We start from the raw sequence: 19,370 nt of genomic DNA, 5'->3' as shown, positions 1-19,370 counted from the left end.
ATTTGAATAAACAGTAAATGGGTGATAAAATAATTCAATTGGAAAAAGGGTGAAAACTCTCAACACCCAAAAATACAATGACCCATCGTTTTACCTACTTCTCCTTTTTGTGGAGTTGTTCCGTTATTTTGAATACACGTTCTATTCCCATGTTGACACCAACTGCGGCAACTCGTTTTGTACCAAACAAGCCTATAAGATTGTCCTAACGTCCATCAACAGCAACTGAACCAATCTGAGTCATGCATTTAAGCATAAGCATACATAAGAAGTACATGCTCAACTCATAGAAACTTCCACAGAAAAGGTCATTGGCTCAATTGTATCCAAGTTACTGGAAGATCGATCCCCACCTTCTTGAAGCTCCAAATAATTGCAGAGCGAAAAAATCTTACCTGTGTAGTCCTTTTGAAAACAACTTCAAATATGCCACCACTGTAATAATCAAGGCCTCTTGACAAACTCAAATCTAGAACCACTTTGTCATTGTCTAATGCTTGGAATAGCTTCCCCATGTCCTTCAATGCTTGATTGTACGCTTCATCTTTTTTAAAATTCACTTCCTTTTCAAGTTCCAATATTGATTTCAATGGGTGCCCCCTTAGCTTCTAAATGAACCAATTTTTTCCACTGTGTCGGCATCTAATCCCTTTTCTTCAATCTAACCATTACATGCTATGAAATACGGCTATAACAATACACAGAATATTATACCAAGAGATTGCAAGGCTACAACATGTCATAATAACCTTTTAGTTGTCCAATTTACTGTGAACCTGAGCCAAGCTGCCCTAATCTCAATATTATTGATATTTGTCCCACCATTTTTATTGCCTTTCTTCTCCTTAGCCTTGTAGGTTTCTGAATCCACAACAGAAATGGGGGAATTACTCAAAATGATGTGATCCCACTTTTTCATAAGGTGGTTCCATATCATAATGGTTATCTCGTTTTAGAAAAGTGTTGTATCCAAAAGACTGGAGTGTTTAATTCTATATAATACTGATTGATCAAACAAACTGCATAGTAGCTAGCTAAAAGGAAGAAATTAAACCTATACCACCAATTTGTTCACATGCTTTAGCCTTCGGAAGGCGAAGATTGATGTCATCACTACTCAAGATAACATAACTTGTATCAAAACTAACTTAACACAAAAGACCATGTATTTATGAAAAATCAAAGTCAATTCCCGAGGTATGTGAATAAATAGATATAAATGGAAGATATGTAGGCTGATACTACATACACATTACAAAGAACACTTATGGCCACAAAGAAAGTACATATTATAGACATTAAGGGGCCAAACCTTTGCATTCTCTTAATGTGATATATTACCATGCTATTTCCACTACTATACTGAAATATCCTCACTTGCAAAAGTCCGATAAACCGTGAGTAGAATGCTTGATTGACATCTCGTTGGGACATTTTCGTCTAACAATTTATATGCATCCTATATTTAATCAGTGACATTTTTGTTTGTTGATATAAATCTGAAGGACATGCTACTTCTTCTTCCTGTGGTTTTAATTAACCTGTAAGTTTTATACGCATTTCATCTCTTTCTTCATTCATCTTGTTCATTTATTTGAATAGATCTGCATTAAAAAGGTAGAAATGGACAAAAGTGTGTTTTTAGAAAAGATCCCAGAACCAGTTGTGTTGTAGTAAAAGAGGTCAATAGAAAGGGAGAACTAATCAGAAGAATCTATTAGCAAAACATCGGAGACCAAAGATCAGAATAACATTGAGGCAACTTCATTAATCTTTTTGATAACCAAAATAACATCATGTTTAAATTGTAAGACAATATTTTAGTTGTCGAAGAAAAAGAACGAACAAAGTTGATTAGGAGTCGAGGCCTGTCTTTAACACATTGTCCTTAAAACAAATTTGTCCCACTATGAACGTTTGTTTCCCAGGATACAACGACAAGAACGGTTCGGTATCTTTTCTGGCAACCACTTTCGTAAGCGGCAAGCCATAATCAATACGGTGAAATCAAATCCGAAATGGTATTGAATTAAGATTTAATTATGCATTAGAAACCGAAATAATTTGGCAAAATGTGTCTATACTTTTTCTGGTTGACCAATGGTGCATTCGTGTTTGCAGGGCGTGCGCTTGCACAAAAGTTTATTTAAGCGAAGCCATTTCCAGTTTGCATTTGCACACCCCCCCCCCCCCCCCCCCGCACGCAAGAGAGCGCCTTGGCATTATAAGTCTTACAACTTTATGAATTGTTTTTACTTATAAACCTTCTATCTTTTTACTCTTCCTTCTATGTGGGATGGTTCAAATAGCCATTAACCCACTTTACATTCATTTTCTAATACCTTAGTTTGATGATTAATTTCTCATTCATACGAAGTCTGTTTTTGACGTTCAATGTCTCGAAACAAAAATATTATGGAAGAGAATATCAAACTATAATAATCTACATAAATTGAGATTTTTTTAAGTTTCAAGAATTGTGCTCCAAAATGAGAAAAACCCATTTTTCCCCACATAAATTGCTTGTCATAAATGTTCTCCTATTTATCTAAGAATCCAATCCAAGAAATGAAAAGATATATATGAGACTTAATCTCAACAATTTTAATAACCAAAAGCATTGAATGTATAAACCCTAGACTACAGAGATGCATGCGGTTCAATAACCGCAGAGCAAACAATCGAACACTAATTTAGAAAGCGAATCGAAATCCTTGACTGCATAAACCCTAAATTCAAACATTGGGCAATGTACTTTGAACGTAACAAAGTGAAAGTTTAATGAACTTCTACATCTTTGTGCCATGGCTGTCGTTGGAGGAATGAGAACTGTTCTCCATCGCCAGCCTCAATATCGATCGTTGAAGTTAGGTTATTTTCGTCATTGTGTCATTGTGTGTGTCTGAAAATGGGAGTAGCAGATGACATGTACAAAGGTCGTTCTCTATTTTGAAATACCCTATGGCAGCGACATGTCGTGGCTACATGACAAAGCATTCTCTCCCCTTCGCTATAAAAGAAGCACAAAACTTTTTGTTTTTTCAAAAAGTTATGTTCAACCTTATTGCAACGACATTTCGTCGTTGTAGGTTAAATCTTTTTTTCCATTTTTTGTCTAAAAAATTAGTATTTTAATTTCTAAAAAACGATTTGAACCTATTTCGACAACTTTTGAATCGTCGATGTAGGCATCGTCGCTATAGCCGTAGTTTCTTGTAGTGAAACATCAAAAACATAAAGTTGATTAAAAAAATCCAATCCAAACAAAGAAGGAGAATAAAAGATTATCAAAACCCAGATATTTATTCCAAAATCGTAAATCCAAATAACGAAAGTTAAAACGCTAATTGTAGTAAAATAGTTTTGATTTCAATCAATATTCATTAAAGTTTAGATATTTATATTGATAAAGTTTATAACACTATCAAACAGGTTCATATTTTCGGCAGCTTTATTCGTCGGGAAAAATAGGCACCGATGATTAATTTTCCGACGGATTTATTTTTTTCGGATGGATTACGGCCGTCGGAAATTTTACCCCAGTTTATTTAAGAAATTTGGATTAAATTAAGAAAATATTTTAGGTTTTTTTAAATTGAATTAAATTACGACGGATATTTTCGTTGGAAAATTGATTTTGTTTTTTAAAAATTGTTTATTCTTTAAATATCCGCCGAAAATGTATTTTTATTTTTAAAATAATTATTTTTATTCTTTAAATAAAATAATTATTTCCAGAGGATATCAGTTGGAAATTTATAAAATTATTAATTTTAAAATATTTTTCCTATAAATATTAAAAAACTAAAAACATGAAATGCATCTAAATATCATACATTAAACTAAACAACAATTATCACAACCAATTTAAAGTAGCACACAATTGTTCCAAACAAACAGACGATATTCAATTCGGTGGCGGGGGGAAATGTTGAGATTGACTTAGCTGTCTGACCAAAGTAATCATATCTTCAAGTTGTTTATCCTGTCGCTCCTCCTTCTCCCCCCGTCGCTCGTCCTCCGCCTGCCTTCGCTCATCCTCCACCCGCCATCGCTTCTCCTCCGTCCGTCGGTGCTAATTTTCTTCATGTAAATCTCTAAGTTCGATACATAAGACTTCAATTTCCTATAAAAATAAAAAAAATAAAAACATTATAATATTTAATATGAATTATAAACTAAATCGATAGACAACCACAAGGGTGGTGCCTAATTGGTTTGAGCTTGGCTCCAAAGGTCAAAAGTACCAGGAGGTCCCATGTTCAAATCCAATGAGGCTTAAAAATCCTCTTGTGGCCACGGAGGTTCAAATGCGGCGACTCTGGGCTATCTGCAAAGCAGGTGGTTGCCCTAGAATTAGTCGACTCGCATACCGGGTTGGATATCCAGGTTAATAAAAAAAACCTAAATCGATAAACATTATCAAAGGAAAAGAGGCAGATACTCGATTCTCTGAAGACGATTGACCACCTTGTGTATAGTTCCCAGTCAAAACCCAATTGGGACCCTGATTGTACCCAAAACCCTAATAGACGGTCTTTATTGCTTTCCCCAACCGCCTGCTCCCATATCTCGGTATCAACTAAAGGATAGGTGGAGGGATCATCGACATATCTTTGGCCCATTGAATAGTAATCCTATATATGGTTTAAAAAAGATTACAAGTCAATTTTGACAGCATGACAACTGTAAATGAAACATCTCCAAACAAAACAATAGTGAGACATACGAAATTTGTAGCAAAAACAATCATAACGCTTGCCCAACAAATGACAACCCAAACTAAATATTGATGCATACGAAATTTTTAACTTAAGCAAATGTTTGCTCAACAAATGACAACCCAAACTATATATATATATATATATATATATATATATATATACGCGCACACACACACACACTTAGGGGCTGTTTATATACCAAATTTTTTATTAAGTCCTGTATGAATAAATTTGTCTGTTTGGTTAAATGAGTGTTATTGTTTACATTTTTTATTTGAACCAATAGTCTGAATAACATAAATTACCGATTTACCCCCGAATATTAATTATTTGAACATCAAAACAAAAAATCATAAAGAAGCCGACTATGGGGTGTCTAATATGGGAAGGAGGTGGTGCTTTAAATAAGGGGTAGGGGTGTCATTTTTGTGATTGAATGAGGACAACACACCATTTCTATTTGTGCGATTAAGCCATGTTCTGTGTGAATAAGCCGTAAGTAAACAACCCAAATGAGTTGTGCGAATAAGCCAAATAGACCAATAAGCCTAATTAAGCCGCAAGTAAACAACCCCTTAGATTTTAAGTTAAACGACTCGAACATTTGTCCAACAATTAATGGCAACCCAAACTAGATAGATAGTTATGTACTCAATTATAAACATTAAAATAGATAGATACTTACTATAACTTGGCTACACTTAGAGATCACGTACCCCCCCAGAATCTGTAGATGCGAATCTCCACTCGACCTATTCTTATGCGTATAATCGAACAATTTCACAACGGTCAGTGGCATGCCGTCTTTTGCTTTCGTCTACAAAGGTTAAATAATACGAACATGTGTTAATTATAATATATTAAAAATCAAGCTACTAAAGTAATGAGTTTTTAGGTCCTACCAGACAAGCACCATGTTCCAAAAATGGGATCGATTCACTGGTGTATAGCGCAATTTGGCTTCATAGTTCTCACACGCCACACTGGAAACAACCCTCCAATTATGATTAAAGACCAATACGATCCATTAAAACTCAATGTCCCTTATTATTTATAATGCTACCAATATGGATGGAAGAAAACTTCCAACTTCACAAAAATTTCCAACACTATAGCTTACATATGCTATCCATGAAGTCCAGTGTATGGTCAATCTCTCAAATCAGTTTCATTCTTTGGGATCATCTCAACTTGAAGCTCCATTGAATTTGAAGAAACTCCACTAACCAGAAGATCCAAACTTAGACCCTTTAAGGTTTAGGGAAATGGGTGGCCGAGCTTGGTAAACTTGGGCAACAACCACCAATTATACAATGAAATAGGGGTGTTCATTTAAACCGTACAAACCACCGCACCACAAAGCGTAGTTTATGACATCCCTAGTGCGGTTTGTGGTTTGCACTTTTACCAAACCGCACTATGCGGTGTGGTTTACGGTTTTGAGTTATCAAACCACACCGCACCGTATATCTTATACATTTTTTTAATTTTATATATAATATATATTATATTGAATAACTATTAATTTATATAATATTTTTGGACTTTGAGTTTGACTTTTTTTTTTACTTCTTAGACTATTTTTGTTTATGCAATATGTATTTGAGAATTAGGTGTGTTGAAACTCTATAACTTTCTAGACTACAGTCACATTATCATTGATATTATAATATTTTCAAACTTATAATTATTGTATTGTAGAAATAAAGTTCAATGTGTACAAACCACATAAACCGCACTGCACCACATTTTGCGGTGCGGTTTTTTGTGGTTGGAGGTTTATGCGGTGCAGTTTGGGAAAATGCTCTTTGCGATTTGACCCTAAAGCACACCAATTGCACCACAGATACCCCTACAAAGAACAAATAAACACTAGTATATATATGGTCTTAAGTGGCGGTTAAAAATCATCACCGTAGGTATACGGTAACGGTTTTTGTGGACACAAAAATCGTCACGTAGCTGCCGTCACTTTTGATACGCTTTTGGTTACATTTAAAAAACGTTATCAAATCACATCAAAACCGCTACCATAGGCTAAAACTGTCATATTAAATGTAAAAAAGAATCGTTTTTTTTTCTAAAACCATTACCGTAGCATAACATACAGTGACATTTATTTTTAAAACCGTCACCATAGCATGACTTACGGTGACGCTAATTTATTAAAATCGTCATCTTAGCATGATATATGTTGATGTTTATATTTAGAAACTGTCACCATAGCATAACATATCGTAACATTCACTACAACAAAAACAAGTTTATAGGACATTTTCTTGGGACATTTTTCAAGACCCGTCCTTTAAAATGGGCTAATACGACACATTATTTTATAAGTCCTATTTGATTTAAATTTAATAGAACTCTTATTTTTGATGTCTTATTAAGTTCTCTTAGTGTCCTATCATGTAGTCTAATACGACACTTTTCAATGTCACATTATTTTAGAGTCTAATAGGACACTTTTTAAGTGTTGTTTTATTTAAAAGACTAATAGGACATTTTAAAATGTCATATTATTTTAAAAGTTAATAGGACATTTTTAAGTGTCATGTTAATTTTAAAAGTTAATAGATATTTTTGATTGTTGTATTAGTGTTTAAAAGCTAATAGGATACTTAAAAGTGTCATATTAATTAGAGTTTAAAATGATATAAATACCATATTATATTTAGAACTATTTTTAACATCAAATCTAGGCCCAAATAAAGAAAAGCCTATTAATTTTCTGAAGCCCAATATACATATACAAGTTTAATTTTGAATTGGGCCTACAAATAATTTTTCCAAATACCAATACAAGTAAATCTTAATCGGCCTTCACTCAATTCGTCGCCTCTCGCCTCTCGCCTCTCGCCTCTTGCTTGTGAGCGACGCTCACCGACGAACTCACGAACATGAACCAATTAACGATTCACAAATCGAAATCGCAATCGATCTTGACTCAATCGGCTCTCGCTCTCGCTCTCGCTCTCTGCCTCGCTCGGGTCTCGACCATCGACCGGCTCTCGCTCTCGCTCTCGCTCTCGCTCGGGTCTCGACCATCGACCGGCTCTCGCTCTCGCATCTTGTGGCTTGTGAGGTTTGGGTTATTTACTTTACTTATTTCATTTCCTTATGTTTCTAATTCYAATTTGATTGCAAAACCTAAGTATGAAGCTGTGAAATTGRTCCTTTGTGGTTTGTCATTTATGTTTCTAGTTTTGTTACTGTATCACTGATTCACTGTATGTCTCTATGTATAATGTTAATGTATCAWGTATGCCTAAATCCTAATTGAAATCCATGCCTTTTGCTGCCAATCTACCATTTGTTAATTGAAGCCCAAATTTCTTTACCTAACATCTGTTAACAACCCCCTAGGACAGCTTAAACAACCTCTAAATTTGGCCCAAAACAGTCTCGAAACAACATCCAAATAGTCCCTATTGCTGCTGATTTTTTTAGACACAAATCGGCCTCTTTAGCTRCTAATTTTTAGCCACAAAACAACCCGTAGCTGCTGATTTTTAGCCAAAAAACAACCCCTTTAGCTGCTGATTTTTACCCCTAAAAGTCAGTCGAGTGGGTGTATTGGACCTGCTTGGACCTTAATCTGTTGTTGAATGCATTAATACTTAATACTCRTTGAATCTCTGCAATAGTTAATTTGTATCCATCTTATGTATATAATGTACTTATACTAACAATTRCAGCATCTATTATGTTATGGTTATTTTTTTCCATTATTCCATTTACCATGGGATGTTCTAGTTTCWCCACTATTTTTGGCTATTCTGATTTAACTTTGCACTTATGAGAACCGATTAATACTTATACTATTTTTGTTATGTTATGCAATCAGTATCCAAAATCAAGGTCCATATCTTCTGTTTGTGATTCGGAGGGTGTAATTTGATGGTTTCCTTGGTGGTAGTTTAATCAGTGTGYTGTGTCTGTTSAAAAATTTGTGAAAAGCAATGAGAATCTGTTCATTACCCTACTTTCGAGTGAGATATACTGAGGTTTGATGCAAGTATGTTTTGCACAGATACTCTCCGAACATCAAGGAAATAAAAGTGGTGAAGCACAGGAAAGTTCRAAGAGCAAGATTGTACTATTTGCGAGACAAGCTTCCAAGGCTTTCCACTTTCAAATGATAACCCGAGTTTCTTCAGTCATTGAAGTTTTGGTCCTGGAGAAAGGTACGTTGTACGATGTATGTTCAAAATTCTTTCTACATGTAATATTTGTTAACTTTTAAAATTGTTTCTAGAGTATCATCARCATCTGATTATGCTTTTGTTGTCTACTGTTTTGGTTTGTTCTAATGATTTGTATGAATTGTGTTTTCTCYTACCTGGCAAATGAMAATTCTACTGATTGAATAAAGAAACCAACAAAAGTCGTTTGATAGATTCACTTCAAAATGCATCTCTTATCTTTGAACCGAGATAATGGCAAAATTGAACAGATTCTCATTGCTTTTCACAAATTTTTGAACAGACACAKCACACTGATTAAACTACCACCAAGGAAACYATCAAATTACACCCTCCGAATCACAAACAGAAGATATGGACCTTGATTTTGCTATACTGATTCCATTATTCCATTAATACTTATACTATTTTTGTTCTTCAGTTTTGTTTAGAATCGATTATGAGTTTATTTTTTTATTGAATTACTATTGTTAGAGCGTATTAGGGTATTAGGTTTTATTTTTAATTGATTTTGGTTCAATTCATATGTTACGGTCTGAATTGTTTTTTGATTTTTGAATATTGATGCACACATACGGGATGTTTAAGTTTCTTAATATTTCTTTTTGAAGCTGATTCATAAACCTTCTCTTAATACTTGAATCATTACTATTGAGTTCTTATGTTCTCATTCTCAATTGATTCCACCCTGAATTTTATTAAGTGAAGATGAATCACATAAAAAGGAAGATACGATAAGTTCTGCAAGTATGTAGATTATTCCAAACTATGCGTTGGGTTGTCCCCTTTCAATCTCATAGACATAAAACCTTATACCTTAGACTATTGGCCTTAGTTTCTAATTTATGGTTCTGAAATGATGAAGAATGCCCCCTTATAYGTTATGTAAAGCTGTTCAGCAATTCAATGGCAAGAACTGCAAAAAAAATAGGTATCTTTTCTTCATGAAGCTACTTTTTATGGGTAAAGTAATCTCAACTTACGATATTAAGATAACTAAAGGTTGATATTTTCTTTCTATGCCCTTTGCTTGTCTTCTTATATCCAAAAAATTCAAATATTAGTAATATGTTTATATCGATTATGTCAATTATTCACTTCATTTAAATACAATCAGCTGATGAATATTCTTTTGCTTATACAGGAGAAAGAAAACACAGGGTATTATGAGATTTTATCTAAAGACATTAGAAACAAAGCAAAACAAAAAAKGTCTCTTTTCTCCTCTTTTAAACAAATAAGTGTGTGGATGTCACATATGCTTCAACTGAATTACAAAAACTAGAATTGATATTTCTTTCCATTTTAYCTTTGTAGGGAATAGCAAGGCCCAAATGCTCATATCAATATGATACATCTTATCAGGAATCGTTTGTGAGGCCACCAGCTGCCATGCCGACTGTTGAAATAGTCTTGTGTGCTTACAGGTACTTCAAATCGTTTTGGTTCTTCTTGTCCTGATGAAGCTTTCTGGACTTAGGGTCTGTTTTGTCATCTTGGATAGGTAAAACCTCATTTTGTTTCCAATAGGCCACATCAAAAATGCAGATTTCTTGCAAATGAAAGAAACATGAAGGATCAAGATTTTGCTTTTCAATTGGTAAACAACCTCTAAGACCTGAGTTTCTTTTCAATTTTTTCCYTAACTATGGGATTAAATTTACTATAATTGAATGTTGTTTAATTTTATAAAACAGTAACTTGGAGCTGTGGGGTTTAAAAAAACTGAATTTCAGCTGCCAAAAGGGATGCAAATTCTTTAAATTTTTGGGAGAATTAAATTTTTGGAGCTGTGGTGTACTTGCAGGTTCACTTGTTTCAGGTGTCCAGGTACATGTGTTGTATGCCATTTTTTTAGTAACTTTGATTATGTTTAACTTAGGTTGTATGCCATTTTTTTTAGTATATGTTGAAAAGACAGAGCAGTCTCTCAGTAAGGCCAATGAATAACAAAATAAAGCATGTATGACAGGATTCCTATCGGTATTTGAGGTATCATCATAGTTATGGGTTTCTTTTGCTACCATAATTCTGTTCCTGTCTCTTTCTGGTATGGGCCTGCTGCTCTTTCTGTATTCAATTTTTTCCTTAATTTACCTTTATATGCTTAAACCTCTGATGTTCATGGTTTCTGTCCTATATTAGATCATATAATGTTGAAATGATAAAATATTATCCTTTCATAGGATGGTATAAAGTTGGGAGGATGTGGAGGTGTGAGCTGATATATGCATATGCACATTATGATCATGAGATTACTGACAGGTGTGTAATCTGGCATTTGTATGTAATGACAATATCTTTAAGTGCTATTTACTTTTGCTACCTATGCCCTGTTGCTACACTAGGGGGGATGAAGGTGAAGGCCGACAGGGATGAATCCTCTCCCTATGTAGCTATGCTTGCTGCACAAGATGTTCCTCAGAGATGCAAGGTTTTGTTCCCATTTTTACACACACACATATATATATATATATACATACATACATATATAATATATATTCGAAATATTTCTATTATTATTTAGGGATTCCTGTTTCTTTGCTATGTTGGTTTGAGGTTTTTGGTTTGATTGGCATGCACAGGAGCTTGGGATTAATGCTCTTCACATAAAGTTGCGGGCTACAKGAGGTAACAAGACCAAGACTCCTGGTCTAGGAGCCCAGTCTGCTCTAAGAGCTCTTGCTTGGTCTGGCATGAAAATTGGTCGCATTGGTATTTCTTTCTTCACTTTTTTCTTTTTAAAACAAGTGTTACACTATTTTGTTGGGATACTTGTAAAATTCTTGAGCGTTAGTGACTTTCAATCACATTTTTATGCTAGTTTAATSGAGCTTGAGTCTCGTAAATTATAGCTGGAAAATTTGGACTTCTGTCAAGAGATTTTTTGTATTTGCGTAATTCTTGTTCAATACTTAGTTTTGTCATGATACAACTTTGTGGTGGATACATAACTTGGTAGTTGGTACTCATATAAGTMTTTGTACAACTTCGAATTTTSTTTTATCAAATCAATTCGTAAAACGTTCATGTATGCTTCTAAATGTAATATTACTGAAGGATTTTATAATTGGATGATGCGTCTCGTATTATAGTCATTTAGGACGCTTTTGGTGTTAATTATTATAGCCTATTAGGACAYTTTTTTAGTATTACTTATTTCATTTTATAGGACACTAAAATTTGTTTTATAAAAACATTTTTTGGGACATTCAATTTCGTCCTATAAAAACATTTTTTGGGACGCCCACATTTGTTTCTAAATGTAAACATATTTTGTGACAACATAAAGTGTCCTATATTATAGTCTATTAGGACACTTTCTAGTGTTACTTAAACCATTTTATAGGACTATGTGTTTTGTATCATAATCCTAGAGTTTTTTAGGACACYTAAATTCATCCTATTAACCTAATACAACACCTTTAGATGAGACACACACATTTTTTGTCCTATAAACTTAAAAGTCCTATTAACTACCTTATTAGGACACTAATGAGTGTCCTATAAAACCCTTTTTGTTGTAGTGATTTATTCTTAAAAATTGTGACCATAGCAAGACATACAATGTCATTTATATGTAAAAATCGTTACCAAAGCATGACATACAGTGACATTCATTATTTAAAATCGTCACCGTTAGCATGACATGCAGTGACATTTATTTCTTGAAATAGTCACTGTAACATGACGTACGTTGACATTTCTATTCAAAAGTTGTCACTATAACATGACATACGTTGATGTTTACTTTTTAAAACCGTCACCATAGCATGACCTATGTTGGCGTTTACATTCAAACACCATCACTGTAGCATGACATAGAGTGATGTTTATTTCTCAAAATTATCACCGGAACACAACATACAATGATGTTTATTATTTAAAACTGTCACAATAGCATGACATCTGGTGACATTTATTTTTTGAACCATTACTATAGTAGGGCGTACGGTGACGTTTATTTGTTAAAATTGTTACTGTAGTAGGATGTACGGTGACATTTATTTTTTAAAAATGTCACTGTAGAGTTGTGTAAAGTGACATTTCTTATTCAAAACCATCACCGAACTGATGACCTATAGTGACGTTTATTTTTAAAAAAGTTGTTACTATAAGGTAACATATAGTGATGTTTATTTGTCAAAACCGTCACCGTAAAGTGATGTATGGTGACGTTTATTTGTCAAAGTTGTTAATGTTGCATGACATACAATGACCTTTATTATTTAAATCTATTACTGTAGCATGACATGCATTGACGTTTTTATTAAAAAGCTATCACCGTAGCATGATATATAACACTACAAAAATGCAGAGTATCAACGAGGGAAAATTCCCTCGCAAATCCGTCGCTGATACTCTGTCGGTCAAATGCTCGTAGGTACTGCTATCAGCGACGGATTTGCGAGGGATACTTTTAGCAACAGATGAATGAGGGAATATATCAGTGACCGATCAACGAGGAAACTTTTAGTGACAGATCTGCGAGGGATCTTTCAGCGACGGGGGAATTTTCAAGGACTTTCAGTGACGGATTTTCCCTCGCAAATCCATCGCTATTTTGTATTAATCTAAAAAATAATTTTTTTGAAATTACATAATTCATGTATTTATTTATACAAAACCTGGAAATAATATAACAAACCAAAACTATGAACAAATTAAAACTAATCAATTCATACGATTTAAAATATCCAATTCATACAATTTAAAATATTCAATTCATACAATTTAATCTTCAAATACATACAATCTAACTACCGGGAGGTGGGAAAACGTATCCTAACTGCCGCATAAACACAACAAAATGCTCCGATAAGGAGGCCTGTTGGGCTAATGCAGCAGCTTGTCTATCTTGTTCGGCCTCCAAATATGCCCTCTTCTTCCGTTCGTCCTCCATCTAGGCCAGATAACGTTCCTCCCACAACTGTGCCTCCTCTTCTACCCTTGCCAACTTCTCTCTCAACTCCGCTACCTGTAAATATTCAGTATTCGAGAAAATTAGTAATTTGTTCGCAATTTGAGTAATGAGAATGTTTATAACAATATAACCAACATACCTCCGCTCTTGACTCGTATGATGACTCGCTACTGCTACATCTACACGTCATAGCATAAGAGGAATCCTGGGTGGTCCCGAAAACAAAGATGCGGCCTTTCCTCCGTCCTCCGACACTTTGCTCCCAAAGAGATGCCTCATCAGGGGGAGGGTTGTCGGTACTAAATTGTGCCTCACACCTAAGTGATTGAAATCGCTCCTATGGTTCACCAAAACAAAAACGAATGAGGTTATGTATGTAAAAATTTCAGCAGCATAACGGTTGTAAATCAGACATGACCAATGTCTGTTTTAACAATTAAAGCATTCTAATAATACCAATGGTAGTCACATTCTCAACCGATCTGCTTAGCCTAACGTCTGCCCAACAATGGCAGCTCCCTAACGTCTGCCCAACAATGGCAGCCCCAACTAATATCATCACTATGTTATATTAAAATATATTACCTTAAACCTACCAAACGTATCTATTAACCAAAGTAATGATTTTAGAAAACTTACATGATACCTAGTAGCTTTGGGGTAACTGAACTGAGGAGGATCGGTAGGTGGGTCGGACGAACCTTGATCGAACTTCTGGTTCGTGCAATGAGTGCGCTCAAACAACTTAGCAGCAGTCGGCTCACGACCCATTACTTTTGCCTACATTAAACAATTAGGTTAAGTTGTTATTAAACATAAAGAATGAATTACATTTTCAAAAAAGCCTATATAATCACCATCCTGTCTCGATGTTGTGCAGTACTGATCGATCCCCCGGTGTGTCTGGACGACACCCCCTCAAACTGTGTGTTCCGATTAGCCCTATTGATCCTTGATTTCCTTTTCCAAGCCTCGGTATCCCAAACCTGTTAAAAACATAGAACATATATAAGGCGGTACAAAACACATGGTAGTTCGAAAAGCTCACAATAGAGATACATACATAGTCAATCATCTGAAGCCAAAACCTATCTGGTATCCATATAGAACGGTGTAATCTAATCCGTGAGAAGTCCTCACCATCCCATTGCTGATCACCAGGATAGGCTTGTGCCACGACCCAGTCACGTGCAACGTTCATCCAATCCGGGTACCTTTTGTGCATTGCTTTAGTCCATAAATCATGAACCATGTCATCCAGCTCTTATTCCCACTGGAACTTAACCTACATACACAATATTTTTATAAATGTAAAAACAATAACCTTATATGTATAATTACATTAAAATGGTACACCAACCCTAAAGCGCTGGAACATCAAATCGCATGCTTCTTGAGGTACTTCCTTCCATCTATGTCATAGACCAGCAAAGGAAGATCTGAATATAGTCGTCATCTCCCAGATAACATGGGCATCTTTAAACCTGTACAATTAAAAAAATATTTACAACACAAAAGACATTCATATCATATTATTATGTAATACAAAGTCTTATTCCACATCTACTTACCCATGGCCTAACAATGAAAGATGTATTTGTTGGCTCGGATGACTCGGTGACGGCATCACTGTGTTGGGGTCTCTCCCCGACCCCAAACCTGTCGAAGCTGGGGACTCCATGGCCACCTCTTGTTCACCTAAACCGCGAAAGGCGGTCTCCGTAAGCTCAACAATGTCATCGGTGCGGGCAGAGTTGTTGTCCCTACAAGACATGGGGCTGCCATGACTACCATGACGGCCTCTATCGCGCTCTCGGCGTGACATCTCCTAAAAAACAAACATTAGATTATATCATGAAAAAAGATAATGACAAATCGCGATTATATATGTACAATTGTGAAATAAGCATACAAAAGACAAGCTACGTATCAGAAGAATGATCAGATAACATCAGTTCATCTTGAAAATTTGACTACTTGAAAGTCAAACAGTAGGTGTGAATGAAATTGGCGGTCTTTGAACGAGTTGAGAAGCCTACATGTAAAGTTTTGACTACTATAAAGTCAAACCGTAGAGGTTTATAGGAGTTTCGGATGACTTTAAAACTCTAAGTGTAACGGTTTGACTACTTGAAAGTCAAACCATAGATGTGAATTAAATTGGCGGTCTTTGAACGAGTTGAGAAGCCTACATGTAAAGTTTTGACTACTAGAAAGTCAAACCGTAGGTTTAGAGGAGTTTCGGATGACTTTAAAACTCTAAATGTAACGGTTTGACTACTTAAAAGTGCAACCATAGATGTGAATGAAATTGGCGCTCTTTGAACGAGTTGAGAAGCTTACATGTAAAGTTTTGACTACTATAAAGTCAAACCGTAGGTTTAGAGGAGTTTCGGATGACCTTAAAACTATAAGTGTAAAGGTTTAACTACTTGAAAGTCAAACTGTAGGTGTGAATGAAATTGGTGGTCTTTGAACGAGTTGAGAAGCATACATGTAAAGTTTTGACTACTAGAAAGTCAAACTGTAGGTTTAGAGAAGTTTCGGATGACTTTAAAACTCTAAGTGTAAAGGTTTGAACGAGTAGAGAAACCTATGTTTTTAAACATTTCGCCGACATAACGGCTATAAAATGAATATTTCCAAATGAATTAAGCTTATTGTTTGCCCAACAATTGTCAACCCAACTACAAATATATATAATCAAGTCTAATGTTTGCCCAACAATTGGCAACCCAACTACAAATATATATAATCAAGCCTAATGTTTGCCCAACAATTGGCAACCCAACTACAAATATATATATATATATATATATATATAATCAAGCCTAATGTTTGTCCAACAATTTGCAACCCAACTAATTAACAATAAACATAACCAACGAATATGTAAAATTTATCAAACAATAAACATAACCAACGAGGTTAGCAACCACAACATATATATATATATATATATATATACACACACACACAAATAACACATATACATGTATACATACGACACCAACACATAAAAATGTGTACATATAACACATAAAAATAAGAAAATAGGAAAATCCCTCACTGATCCCTCGCAGATCAGCGAGGGAAGTGCCCAATGAGGGATCAGCGAGGAAATTGTCTTATTTTCTTGTTTTTTATGTGTTATATGTATATATTTTTATATGTAAGTATCGTATGTATACATATGCATGTGCTATAAGTATATATATACACGTCAGCCCGTGTTATATACATATGTTTACACGATGTTGTATGTGTTATATGTATATATACCCGTCGGTCAATGTTATATACATATGTATACACGATGTGTAGTGGTTGCTAACCACGATTGAATCGATGTATATATGTTTAAACGTATGTGTATATGTGAATGTATAAATAATGTGTGTGTTATATGAGGATTTATTCGGTTTTATTGGCCTTAACCCATTTAATTGGGCTTTAATCTATTTACTGGGTTTTATTGAGTTTATTGGGCCTTAATGAACTTTATTCAGTTTTATTTGACTTTATTCGGTTTAATGGGCCTTAATGGACTTTATTCGGTTTTATTGGGCCTAATGGGCTTTATTCGGTTTTATTAATTAATTTTTGTAATATTATAATAAATAATAAATAATTGGAAATTTAATGATCAATAATTAAAAATTAATAAGTAATTAAATTTCTAGTTATTAAATAAAAAATGGCCAAAAACAGATTCCGGGATCAGCGAGGGATCAGCGAGCGAATTGTCCTATTTTCTCATTTTCTTGTTTTTTATGTGTTATATGTACATATTTTTATATGTAGGTATCGTATGTATATATGTGCATGTGTTATAAGTATATATACCCGTCAGCCCATGTTGTATACATATATTTACACGATGTTGTATGTGCTATAGGTATATATACTCGTCGGTGCATGTTAGATACATATGTATACACGATGTGTGCTGGTTGCTAACCACGATTGGATCGATGTATATATTGTTTAAGATACATATATCGGATAATATATATATATATATATATATATTTAAACGTATGTGTATATGTGAATATATAGATAGTGTGTGTCTGTGTGTTATATGGGAATTTATTCAGTTTTATTGGGCTTTAACCCATTTAATTGGGTTTTGTTCGGTTTTATTGGTCCTTAATCCATTTTATTGGACTTTATTCGGTTTTATTGGGCCTAATGGGCTTTATTCGGTTTTAGGTCTTTACCCATTTTATTGGGGTTTGTTCGGTTTTATTGGACTTTAATCCACTTACCGGACTTTATTGAGTTTATCGTGCCTTAGTGAGCTTTATTTAGATTTACTGGACTTTATTCGGTTTAATGGACCTTAATGAGCTTTACTCGGTTTTATTGGGCATAATGGGCTTTATTCGGTTTTATTAATTAATTTTTATAATATTCTAATAAATAATAAATAATTGGAAATTTAATAAATAAAAATTAATAAGTAATTAAATTTGTAATTATTAAATAAAAAAATGGTCAAAAACATATTCTCTCGCTGATCCCTCGCTGATGAACGAGGGATCAACGAGGGAATGGCCAAAAACTCATTCCCTCGCTGATCTGGGAGGAATTTTTTCCCTCGCTGATATTCGTCGTTGATACCTGATTTTCTAGTAATGATATAGTAACGTCTATTTTATAATACCGTCATTGTATTATGACATACGATAACATTAATTTGTCAAATCCATGACCAGAACATAACATAGGGTAACGTGTATTTTCCAAAAACCATCAATATAACATGACAAAAGGTGACGCCTATTTCTTAAAACCATTATTGTAACGTGGCGTACAATGATGTTTATTTATCGAAAAGCATCACCATAGCATATGTATGCTGACGTTTATTATTCAAAATTGTCACTGTAGCATAACATAGTGACGTTTATTTTTCGAAACCGTTGTCATAGACTACCCTCTGCAAACGGTTTTAATAATATCCAACAAAAATAAAAACTAAAAGAAGTTCTAAATGATTATCAATCTATAGAAAACCATTAAAATGGTATTGATAATTATATGAATGATGTATCCGAAGTAAAATAATAAAAATAAACTATGTCAATAAATTTCTTTCTAAGTATTTATAATAAGCTTATGCATCATTTAAATCAATGTTTTCGTTGCAACAAAATAATCTGAAGTCAATTTTGTTTCATCAATTTAGCTTTGATTATTTGTATCATTAATAGATGTAGACGTAGATGTTGGTGAGAAACAACGAAAGAATTCACGGGATGTTTGAGATTTATTGCTTTTCAATCTCTTATTCTTTTCTTTAGTGTTAAAGATTTCTACAAATGCTTTTCAAAAGTTGCACATCAGTAATTTACATGTTGAATTTTAGTGATAAATAGTATTTATATTCATGATGAATATTATAGTAAAAATGTATATTAATGATGAATGCCATATTGAAGATTTGTTAAATACATATGAAAATATATAACTATTCATAATAAATATTATAAGAGTTTTATATATATGATG

At 34.0% G+C, this 19,370-nt stretch overlaps 1 protein-coding gene across 1 annotated transcript; it reads right to left on the bottom strand.

Moving 5' to 3' along the window:
- Positions 1 to 13,832: 13,832 nt before the first annotated feature.
- Positions 13,833 to 15,105, bottom strand: LOC112500008. Its single transcript, XM_025103266.1, has 5 exons — positions 14,917 to 15,105; positions 14,711 to 14,839; positions 14,493 to 14,633; positions 13,993 to 14,190; positions 13,833 to 13,907 (listed from the first exon to the last, which is right to left on the bottom strand). The coding sequence occupies exons 1-5, from the start codon at positions 15,103 to 15,105 to the stop codon at positions 13,833 to 13,835; spliced, it is 732 nt and encodes a 243-aa protein (XP_024959034.1).
- Positions 15,106 to 19,370: the final 4,265 nt, after the last annotated feature.

The sequence above is a fragment of the Cynara cardunculus genome (genome assembly GCF_001531365.2).
Source record: "Cynara cardunculus var. scolymus isolate 2C chromosome LG 17, CcrdV1, whole genome shotgun sequence".
NCBI lineage: Eukaryota > Viridiplantae > Streptophyta > Magnoliopsida > Asterales > Asteraceae > Cynara > Cynara cardunculus.
The sequence above is the reverse complement of the archived record's forward strand: the minus strand, read 5'-3'. Positions and strand labels throughout refer to the sequence as shown.

What these genes read in the sequence shown, in the direction of transcription:
- LOC112500008 (XM_025103266.1), bottom strand. Translation starts at nt 15,105, where the DNA reads ATGGTTCATGATTTATGGACTAAAGCAATGCACAAAAGGTACCCGGAT. An exon ending in CACAACATCGAGACAGGATG is followed by an intron (nt 14,634 to 14,710) that starts GTGATTATATAG and finishes TGTTTAATGTAG; the next exon opens with GCAAAAGTAATGGGTCGTGA. An exon ending in CATACGAGTCAAGAGCGGAG is followed by an intron (nt 13,908 to 13,992) that starts GTATGTTGGTTA and finishes GAATATTTACAG; the next exon opens with GTAGCGGAGTTGAGAGAGAA.